This window comes from Barbus barbus (genome assembly GCF_936440315.1).
Source record: "Barbus barbus genome assembly, chromosome: 39".
In the NCBI taxonomy this organism is placed as follows: domain Eukaryota; kingdom Metazoa; phylum Chordata; class Actinopteri; order Cypriniformes; family Cyprinidae; genus Barbus; species Barbus barbus.
Genome location: NC_136717.1, coordinates 19,134,169 through 19,146,319, shown reverse-complemented (window position 1 = coordinate 19,146,319; position 12,151 = coordinate 19,134,169). Strand labels below are relative to the sequence as shown.

Below are 12,151 nucleotides of genomic sequence, written 5' to 3'. Positions count from 1 at the left end.
CAAGAAGAAAGAAAGAAAGAAAAAAGAAGTCAACATCACAGCTATGTTAATGAAACTGAGGAATGATATTGTTGGAATCACTTTCAGAACATTTTTTTCCAACTGATGAATGATAAAAGCATTAACAGCCAATAAAAATCCACTCAACTTTAAAGAGCTTGAGCATTTAAAGCAGAGTACGACATCGCGTATAATAAATCTATTAGTGTGGATGATAATATAGTTTGCATTATAGTTACATAACTGAATAGAAGCAATAGTAAAAGTGATGTTTGCCTTAGCACCACTAATGATTAAATAGAATATACAGACACAAAAGAGAAACAGGTAGCGTTATCAGGAAAAGTTAGAGCACAGAATAGTGGCTTCTCTGTGTAGCCATATTTGTGAGCGTCTGCGTGTGGGCGTTTATCCTTTTTTGCTTGGTGTGCGCGTGGGTGCTTGTGTGTATGCTCTCACTGTTTGTGGAGGGAAATGTTTGCATTTGCATTTGTTAGCGTGGGAGTATGTTTGACACACTGTTGCATGTATGTATTTGTATGTATGTATTTGCATATGTACGTGTGCATATGTATGTGCATGTGTAGTGACGTAGCACTGGCATAGTGAGCACTTCCTGGCATTTGTGCCAAGCATCTGCCTACGTGTCTGGTGAAGTGTCAAAGGCCTTCTGCCCACGCTAAAGAAAGATCTGGAAGACTAGCAGCTTGATGGGAGGGCATGGTCTCTTCGTTGGCACTAATTCAGCTTCCTTCATGCTGATGAGAACTGATACCAGAACAGAATTATTTCTGCTTATGGTTACCTGAGCATGAAACACCTGATCTAGGGTCAGTAGTCAAAATTATGTGTTTTACAAAGCAGCCACTAGGTGGAGGCAGCTGTAATGGAGCAAAAGAGCCAGTGCTGATACTGCTTGGTCATTTAATCTTTGGCCGATGATACCCTCATATTTCTTTCTTTTAGCTGATGTTACAGCACCATATGGGTGGATACCATACGATCTTGACTGTGGTTTACAATTTCAGGCTGACGGTGGTAAAAAAAAATCTAACTCTCGTATAGCTGATAACAATCAGAGATGCAGCATCAGGTTTGTTTGACAAAATCCAGTCAAATGCAATGCTAATGGAATAGAGGAAATCTGCATTGTAAAAAAAATTCTGCCAAATTAACGATAACATCTCTTTAAGAGCAGAGTTTATAGTGTGTCACTTTACTGACTTTACAATATTACAAGTGTTATTTTCCAGTAAGATTAGCTCTGACTATCTGTACGTTTTCTGGCTATTTGTACAAGAAGTTGCATTTGGCTGACCTCAGTTCTCCTTTCTGTTTTTCTACAGCAATTCATGAGGGGAACTCAGTGATCTGGCTAAATATGGCAGCTATGCTTAGTCCATTTTTATCGCATATAGGACATTCAAGCACACAGGAGAAGAAAGAAAGAGGAACAGAATCGAACGCTAGGACCCAGAGGTCAACATTTAGATGGAATGGATGATTGCTATATATATATATATATATATATATATATATATATATATATATATATATATATATATATATATATATATATATATATATATATATAAAATACATTCTGAATGAAAAAAATAAACAAATGCAAAAGTAATGCATATACACTGGAATTTCAGAACAAAATATTAATAATCCTTAAAAAAAATTCATGCAAAACATCATTTAGCATTTGCTGAAACATTCACTCACAAAAACTAAGCACTCTACTTTCGACCTTTCAACCACTCCTTAAAAAACAAGCCCTCAACAGAACTGCCTTTAGGGAAATAATTCCATCATCCTCATGTGTAATATTTAATTATGCACTTAACACATCATAAAAAAATGTTACACTTAACCAATTGTTGCATAAGCATTCACCAACAGATGTACTGTCAAAGCTGAGCTGTCATTTGTTTTGTTTTTTTTAGTGAAGTGAAGTGTAGCCAAGTACGGTGACCCATACTCGGAATTTGTGCTCTGCATTTAACCCATCCAAGTGCACACACACAGCAGTGAACACACACCCAGAGCAGCGGGCAGCCAATGCTGTGGCACCCGGGGAGCAGTTGTGGGTTCGGTGCCTTGCTCAAGGGTCTCACCTAAGTCGTGGTATTGAGGGTGGAGGGAGCGCTGGACATTCACTCACCCCACAGACAATCCCTGCCGGACCTGAGACTCGAACCCACGACCTTTGGGTTACAAGTCGACTCTCTATCCATTAGGCCACGACTGCCCCTACATTAAGTTTTTTTTACTTAATGTAGATTTGGAATTAAAAACACACAAATAATATATAGTGATAAATGCACCAAAATTAAATATGTATTATCAAACTGCCAGCTCTGTATATAGAAAACACAGATTGTATTATAGGCCTATTCTAATGCAGAAATAATGTGACTCCATCCAGTCATATCTAATATCTTAATATAAACTCAGAAAGCCACAAAATAAATTGCCTTATAAAAAATAAAAACTAGCTGAGATGCTCATTAGTACATTTCCTTTCCTAACAGGCTCAAGCAGCATTCAGCAAACCTGCTCGGTAATGCAACTGCCTGCATCTTCTGTTGTTAGCTTGTGGCATGAGTCAGCAGTTTATGCTATTTAGCCTGACTGAAAGCATTTTTACTGGTTACGGAAAGTCATCTGAACGATATGGTTAGAAATGAGCTAGAGGTAATGAGAAGGAAATACTCTAACTTTTTTAAAATGAGGCTGTGCTACAGGGGGAAAAGCATTTTGAAGAACTGGCCATGGACAATAGACTTCATTGATTTGTTAGTATGGTTTCACTCCTTTTGGCTTGTTTACTTTGCATCAGGGGCATGCAGATGACAAAGAGAGGAAGGAGAAAGAGAGAGGGGATGGTTTTAAATATGGGATGAGGGTAGCTTTCCTCTGGCTGAAATGACCCAGTGGAATTGACCTGATTTTCACTCGCCCCAAAAGGCTTTGGATTCCAACTAGACAAACACCCTGCCTGGGTCCTTTCATTAGTTGGAAAACAAGTCGATACTGTACCACCAAGGAAGTTTCTACAACAATAATCTCCACTCACTACGAAAACAAAACAAAAAAAGCCTGTAAAGGGATTGTCTGTAGCAGAACAATTATTTTCAGATTTTACAGGAATCATTTCAGTTCTGTCCAAAAGAAAGAGTCCAGCAAAAATGACTCATTGTTATGCAATACAAGTCTCAATAAAAATGTAGGCTAACTGGTCCAAGGAAGTAATTTGTTTTGGAATTTCTAGCTCACATTGTTTCTTTCATTGACAAACTGGCTAAATTAAAAAAGCTGTGCTGGGTTAACTGTGGTGGATTTTTGAAACTGCATTAATATGGAAGTTTGCCCTTCTTGCCTATAGCGTTTTACATTTCCTGTGAAAGTTTACTGCGTTATAGTGACCGAACCGCTTCCTCTGCATAAGGAACGCGTTGTGCTCTCCGGCACGGCGGAATCAAAGCGTTTTCACCAACCGCTGCCAAGTCGAGCTTGTGTCATTACTCTGTGAAAATGTATCCTCTTTATGCTGGTCACTTTGAAAGCCAAGCCACCGTAGCACTCCAACTCTCTCACACAAACACACTCAGACCTTACTCTTGATAGATGAGGTTTTCAGTAGGGCGGAACACAGTGCCCGTGGAGAGTTGCTCTTTGTCAATGGCATCTTGAGTGAGATATGAGTTCACATTAGGCAGCGGAGGTCTCGGGTAGTGGCCTTGCCAGCTTTGCTTGCCCGGGCGCATTCCTCTCCCTTTCAGCACTTTGGGAACCGGGAACTCGGGACACAAATATCGGCCATCGCCACGTTCTCCCTGCCAACCTGAGAAGCCCTGGGAAGAGAGGAAGGATCTCTCACAAAGCCAAGGTTTGAATAAAGGCTTTTAAACCATAAGTACCAGAGTTTTTCTAGAACACAAAGGGGTATTTAGTGCTTTGAATATCATAAATGGCTGTGGGTTACAAGGAAGGCTTAAGATGTTTGAAGCCAGAGCGGAAAGATGAAAGAGAATGATTTGTTGGCTACTGGGTGATCAAGTTTGAGAGCTAGGGATGAACTTCAAAGTCAACATGAAACTGCATTCAAAACACGTTTTATTTTCACAGTGTAACGTATTTCCAAGTAAAACAGGTTATTCGGCGAGGAAAAAATGTTTTGTTATTTATTGGAATTTGACTGGATTGTGAAAAGTGGACCACTTTCAAAGATGATGAAGATCAAGTTCTCAATGTATCCTACTGTCCAGTCCTGCTTCAGTGAGCTCCAATCAAAATTAAACAAACCTAAACAAGCTAATCAAAAGATTTTTGATTCAAACAAAAGTGCCTTGCAAACGACTTCACAGGGTATTCCTGCCATCTTAAGTAAGATTTCAATCCGAAGAGAGTAAACATTTTCAGTTTGAAGGCCACTGTAAATGGCACAGGAAATAAGGGTACGATACAACACAACATGTGGAGAAGAAAGTTTACCAGCCTGTCTTTGCTCATCACCACACTACTTTAAGAAGCAAGGTGTTCTGAATGAACGCATTTTGTCAGGTGATGTGAACTTCAACAGGTATCCTGTGCTCAGAGAGTAGGGAACAGTTTACACTGCATAGAGACGCTGCAAGTGCAGCTAAGGTCTTGAAGATTACTAGAAACTTCCAAGCAAGTGTGTCAGATTGGAGGTAAGCTCTGCAGAACACTGGACTTCCAGGAGCAGGATTGGACTCCCCTGCAGCTTTATTTTCAAATCTAGGGTCTATATAATTCAACTACTGTATCAATTTAGATTTCATGTAGACTTTAAATAGCTCCAAGTTAATCCGCACTGCAATATGTCGTAGCCTGTGCTTTACCTCTCCTTCTGTTTTTTATGATGTCCTATATTTTTCACATCTCATGCTCCCTCTACGGCTCTACTGTCATATATCTAATCTGAAGTCTTGTTAGTCTCTTTTTATTCACTCACTCTGTCCTTTTTCCTGCTCAGGGTAATGGCGGCAGCCTCTGCTTCTGTACCGCTGCTCCTGCGTCATCGCTCACTTCCCCTCCCGTCCACCGTCGGATGTAAACACACGCAGTCACATGGGAGCAGTACATCATGACCACACACACACACCCCGCAGCCGGAAATGCAGGTTTCACAGCTGAGCGTGAATCACACAAACTCATACGCACCAAACAAACTTCTAATCATGCATACACACACCTTTGAACATCATCACGACTTGCTAATGCAAACCTTAACAACCTGACGCACAGCTGACCCAAAATGAAATGCACGTTACAGTGAGCATGCATATAAATAGTGCTATTTTCATCAGGAAATGAAACACACATGCTCTTGTTTTTAAACTGTTCTCTAGAAGCGTACATTTAATCTTGGGTTTCCAGTTAAATGTTTGCATTAGTTGGCGTGCCACAGATGACTCATCAAAAGAGGAAGCTGTTAAACGTCAGGTCTCCAAGGCTTTAAAGTGAGTTGAAACTGCGTGATGTTGTTGACTGGAGGTTCCCCAACACAGATTGGATGAGGGATGTATGGTGATGGATCAAATTAGACCACAATTATCTCCTAAAGAAAGACCAGAATAGCTTGTTTCATTTCTGGAGCTCTTGTGGTCTGCATTTCTATCAGTAAGCCTTGTACATCGTGGTTGATGATGCACTTCGTGGTCCGTGTTTGTTTTTGGCGAGCGGGAACACACATTAACGTGCACGCGCAAACATCCACAGCAGGCCTCTCTCATGCGTCAGCAGTTCCTGGTTCATTTTAAATACAATGTTAATCTTATTGTGTTCCTCCATGCAGTGGTGAGTAAATGTGCCTGGTTAATTCACCCCAGAGTGGAAATAACTCCTTACACCACACTGATCCACTTAACACTCCTCAGAACAACATGACCTCGAGTCGGTTTTTCCCATTCACAAATGAAAGCCAGTCTCATAAATACTGTCCTTTTCGGGGAATGTTTACAAGGTATGGAAAGCCCTAAAAATTCTGTCACTTATAGCTCAAGTGACTTACAATTCAAGTGACTTGACACACAGCCAAAAGGTTTCCAAGCCAACATAATTTGGAACGGAAGCCGGCGTTTGGCTTACTCCATTATTTTAGGGACACGCAAGGCACAGATGGAGTTTTGGTAGTTATGATCTTTTTTATGAGTACATTGTGAACTTATCCCCTTGTCTTTACAACATTAACAACCAATTTTGTTGTTTGAGATCACTTAAATCTAGGGTGACCAGATAAAGACCTGGGGTAAAAAAAAAAGGTAAATATGTTCCTGTTTTAGCTGTTCTGCTCACTGGCTTAAGTATTCAACTGAATGACACTGCAGAAAATAAAAGCGGTTTCATTGCCATTGCAAGATGATTTGTGCTTTAATGCAAGAACTTCTTTCAGTGAATCAGCTTGCAATGTATGGTTGCCATAACAATAACTCCTCACACCTGCTGCTGCTCACTGCCATCCTCTCTGTAATAGCTCTTTTTCAAGATAGAAAATGGCCAAACAAATATGCATTTTCAACAACGAGCTGCAAGGAGTCTATACAGATTGGTTCACACAACACATAAAAATGCAAGTAAGGTGTTTTGCCATCATTTGTTAATTTTAAGCTGCCCACAGAGGTATATTGCAGATCATATTGTTCATTGTGTACATGGTTCTAACACTTATTATATAACATTTATTGCTTTTAGGTTCCAATTTTTGTGATTATTTTGTTTCAAATTATTTTAAAATATTACTTTAAAAAAATATTATAAAATTATCAAATTTACATATTATTAAATTCACAAAAATCTATTGAAACAATACAATTTATTTTGGTAACAATTTTTATTAGCTTGCATATTACTTGCATATTGGCTGTTTATTAGTACTCATAAAGCACATTTAATGCCTTGACCATATTTTAGATCACTTAATCCTACTCCATGACTACACTTAACAACTACCTTACTAACTATTTACAAGCAGCAAATTAGGAGTTTATTAAGGGAAAGCTCTTAATTAATAATGAATATTTTCCTATTCTAAAGTTTTATTTATTTTTATAATATTATTTGCAATTCATTCTGTTCCTACTTTGGGGAAACTAAACATCCACTGACATTAATATAAAAATGTATAGTTGTTCCCCAGCTTTGTCATGACATCATATTTCTCCAGAGTCATAAGTCACATGGCATTTACAGCTCAGGTGATTGGCTCAAAACAACCTGGCTGCCTCCATAACCAAATATGGCAGATTTCAATTGCATATTGCGCCACCTGAGCAAGTGCCACTGAGATGAACGGGAATGCTAATGGATACCTCTCTCCAGTTATTATATGAACCTCTTTGGTTCACACACACACACACACACACACACTAGCCTTAACCTAAAAACATGAGATGTGTCAACGTGTCCTGATTAGTGGCTTTATAAAAATCTAGCCATGCTTCCTAAACCTCCAAAGTTACTAAATTGATAAGACTTACATAATTCAGGCATGCCCCAAAATATTTTTTAAGTTGCCCATTACTTACAGTAGCCTACATTACCACTTTCTGAGTTAGAAGTTGACTGATCATCATTGGCGGAACGTTCAATGTCAACGTCAATCCTCTTAAATACGCCCTTTACCTGCGCAGGTGCTTAGCGACCTACTTTATGACAACCTGTTTACGTCACTAACAATAAATCAAAACCATATTTCTGTCTGCTTCCTCCGGTTTGCCGCGCTCCTCTGTTCGTCTACACGCCACAGGCTCAACCTACCTGTTGCGCGTGTTATCGTCTTGGCAGCGCGCACGCTCAGGTTGTTGTCAGGTGCTCGGGTTGTTTTTCGTTCCTCCACGACAACAAGGTAGTGGCGTCGCAAGTTATTGCGGAAAAAATAGCTTAACACCCCCCGACGGACAGGAGTCTAATTCGATTTCTTTAAAATATGGATCCACACAGCTGTCGCCTGTTTATACCCAAAAATGTTTGCTCGGAAATCGCTCTACGAATCTACAAAATAAGACTCGCGCGCTCACGGAACGCTCTGGAATAGATTCTAGCACGTATAGTTTTTTTAAACACACTAAACTAATTTAACACTCGTTTAAACGCTATATGCGCGAAGTACAACACAAATGGATGACTTTATATTCCTTTACATACAATGACGCGGCAAATCCATGTCAACAAAATAAATTCCTATAGGCTTACATAACATAGCCTATACATACGTAACCATATTAAATTACATTAAAGTGAATTAAAAATCTCAACAGTCTTACTTGTTCATGAGAGGCATCGAGCCGGCTCCTCATTTCTGCGAAGTTTTGCTTCATATCACCGAAGCGCCTGTTCCGCTTTATCTTGTGTAATGATGATGACGATGGTACTGAAATAACAGCGCAACTTCTAAAAGTGTGCGAGGCTTTACTCTTTTAGATCTCAAGTGATCCCTCTCTCGTTTCTGCACGCTTTAAATATCAATATATTCAGTTGATCGTCGATAGTAAAGGTTAAAGTCGGTACGCAGACATAGGTTATAGCCTACTCGGTTGCTGTGACATCCTTCGGCAACTGCGCACTTAGGGGGCGTGATGTTGTTCTTTAACAGAAGTGCTCAGCTTAGAGGTTTTGAATAAGACATCATCCACGCGCAGCATTAAACGCGGGGCTAAAATTTTTTTTATTTTCCTATGTTCAACCTTAACTCTGGATTTTAATCTGCGCAACAGAGACCGGAATGCGGACGTTGGCAAGGCTGGTAGAGTGAAAAAATATTGCATGTGGCACATCATCAAAACATCTCCTCTTAGCAACAAGAGACCCGTTCTTTTAACCCCCCATAAACATGCACATACATTCCCAATAGCCTAAGGCATCATTGTGCACACTTACTTTGTTGCTCATAACAATCCACACATTTCTCAGTTCTCACATGAGCGCGAGGAGTTTGCGGTAAATGTAATCATTCATCATATGAAGGAACCGCAAATAACTTCATGCGTCCTCTTGCGTTTCCTGTCAAGTGCGTAGGCTATTATGCGTGGCAGCAGGTGCAGTCCGGTCCGCACTACGAAACCATCACTGGGTGATGTTGGGAACACTGCAGCTTCAGTAGCTCCAACTCTGAAAATGGGGCGTGTACTGGCCGACTGCGTTGCTTTACAGTCTCATTTTGTAGTCATGGACACACACACTTTTGCTGTTTCATTATATCATATCCATCATGTGACATAGTGCGGCCTCCCTCAATGGAAACTTAAAGGGACCTCCCACCGAACCGCTGCTGGATCTCATTCGCAACTCGTCCCGAATGCGACACTCTTTAAACTCAGGCCAAGCTGTTTGCTTAAAAGTGCACTATGCTATAAAGTAGCAGCAATAAAGCCTATAATGTATTTAAAAAATGTTTCACATAGTTTATTTCACAGCATCTATCAATTTTTTTTTATGAAAATTCTACTTCTAATCAATTTTTTTATTATTTATACCTAAAATCAAGAATCCTATATATTTTATTCCCAACAATATTTTATGTAAATATCATAAAATAAATATACATTTAGCTATAAAATATATTTTTTTCATTTTTGGAATAAAATTCATTAAATAATTGATCATGCATTTCTGTGCCTGAGTCATCCACAAGTTATTTTATGATTAAGGTTTAATTTCATGGTCTTTTGCATTATTATTTTACTCTGTAATGATTTTACTCAAGGCGCAGAGGTTTGTTGCCCTGTGACAGAAATTAGAAGAAATATTAATAACATGAAAAGCTAAAAATGTTTTCTTTATAGACTGATGGACTGAATGCTGTTGTTTTAAGTTAGGTATATCCACACCTTCATGATTGCAAAAATGGTGGTGCAACAGCTTGCCACTGGGGACAACTTTGTATTTACCCTTAAAAAGTTAATACATTAAGGTTACATATTATAATACTTCTCTAAGGTACATTAAAAGGTACTTAATGTACAAAGATTTTAGACTTGTAAAGGTACAATTTTTAAAAAAAATTCTTACAGTGGCAATAACTTTTTTTTTTTTTCATGTAGTTACGCACAGGTTTAAGAAATTGCGACACACAAATGGTCCCCATCCATTTGCAATAAATTAAAAGAGCTCTTGCCAAGATCTGGCCGTGCACTTAGCTGAAATGACATTATCTCTCATTCCTTGCATCAGCTTGTTTCCGGTAAAAGACAGCATCAGCGTGCTATGATCAACTAAATACATTTATCTAGAAGGTCATTGTGTTCTTCGGCAGTCTCAAATAATTAGCCTCACTGATAAGGCATTTTGACAGGCACGTCCACAGTGATACAATATAATCTGTTACCTTTTAAAGAAATAGTTCAACCAAAAATTTATATTTGATGAATATGTACTCACCCTCAGGTCATCCAAGATGCAAATAAATCTGTTTCTTCACTGAAACAGATTTGGAAAAATTTACCATTGCATTATTTACACACCAATGGATCCTCTGCAGTGAATGGGTGCCGTCAGAATGAGAGTCCAAACAGTTGATAAAAACATCACAATTATCCACAAATAATCCACACAACTCCAGTCCATCAATTAAAGTATTATGAAGTGATGCGTTTGTAATAAACAAATGCAACTTTAAGTCGTTTGTAATTTCAAACTACTGTTTCTGGCTAAAATATGAGTCCATATCATATGTGATCCTGGACCACAAAACCAGTCCTAAGTCGCTGGGGTATATTTAATAGCCAAACATACAGTGTATGGGTCAAAATTATCCATTTTTCTTTTATGCCAAAAATTATTAGGATATTAAGTAAAGATCATGTTCCATATGTTCCACATTAAAATAATAATAATAAAATAAAACAAAGAAATAAATTCTCATAGAACACATAATAAAGGAATTTAGCCTATTCATTCTGATAACAGTGTTTTTAGTATAGTTTTATTTTATTAGTTTATAGTATAGTTTTATTTTATTATTATGATTTCTTACCGTAAATATATAAAAACGTAATTTTTGATTAGTAATATGCATTGCTAAGAACTTAATTTAGTCAACTTTAAAGGCGATTTATTTAATATTTTGATATTTTTGCACCAGCAGATTACAGATTTTCAAGTAGTTGTATCTCGGCCAAATATTGTCCTGTCCTAACAAGCCATACATTAATGGAAAGCATCAATGAAATATTAAATACATCAATGTTTATTCAGCTTTCAGATGATGTATAAATCTCAATTTCGAAAAATTGACACTTAAGTTTTGTGGTCCTGGGTCACATATGAGTCTATTCAGAATATTGCTAGCATTCTGTTGGCACCCATCACATCTTGGATTTCCTAAGGATGAGTAAAAATTCAGCAAATTTTAATTTTTAGGTCTATCTATCTATCTATCCATCCATCCATCCATCAGTCCATCCATCCATCTAAACTTTCCAACTTCTTCAAAGATGACTTCTCTTCATTGCATTTTCTTGTCATATTAAAGAGCCTGTGAGATCATGTGATAAAGAAAACTGTGAAAACTGAAGCCCACTGCTAATCGGCAGATAAAAGACCCTCGATTGCATGGAATTAGAGAGGATTACAGTTCACTCAAACAATACAGCTCCTCCGCCCCCTCATCCCTCGCTTGGCTCCTTGGCTAGGATGGGATCGCCCCTCGGGCAGGTAGCCTCTTGGAGTATAGCCACTGGTTCATTTGCTTGTGTCAAGAATAGCCTACTTTCTGCTTAGCAGCAGTAAATTTGCTCTGAGCCTCATTGTAATGATTAATAATAGTTCAGCCATTGCTGGATGATTCATTTAAAGTACTAGAGTAATCTAGGTCCTATGAAAATATTAGGTGATAAAGAAGAGGAAAAAAGTTTTCCTAGTTTACAAGGGCCTACATAATAAATGTAATGTTTTTAAGCCCTTTAGGATTGATTCAAGCTAGCCCATACTAAAAACACTATGTTATCAGAATGAATAAATTCCTTTATTATGAGAATTTATTTGTTTTATATTATTATTATTTTTTTCCCAAGGACCACATAATGTTGTAGTCCTGTTCCACTTTAAGATTGCATGCCTGCCCTCTCTCTCTCTCTCTCTCTGTGTGTGTGTGTGTGTGTGTGTTATGTATGTATGTATA

The 12,151-nt window shown here is 38.2% G+C and overlaps 1 protein-coding gene across 2 annotated transcripts in view; it reads right to left on the bottom strand.

The window, feature by feature from the left end:
• LOC306858398 (uncharacterized protein) overlaps window positions 1-9,245 on the bottom strand; it is a 55,138-nt gene extending 45,893 nt beyond the window's left edge. The window contains exon 1 of one of the 2 annotated variants that reach the window (XM_079398925.1): window positions 8,911-9,245. In XM_079398925.1, coding sequence (XP_079255051.1) covers window positions 8,911-8,922 — 12 coding nt within the window. In that variant the 5' untranslated portion in view covers window positions 8,923-9,245. Of the gene's footprint in view, window positions 1-8,297; window positions 8,594-8,910 lie in introns of those variants that run through there. The other variant, XM_079398924.1, reaches the window with a different exon arrangement.
• Between the last annotated feature and the right edge of the window lie 2,906 nt (window positions 9,246-12,151).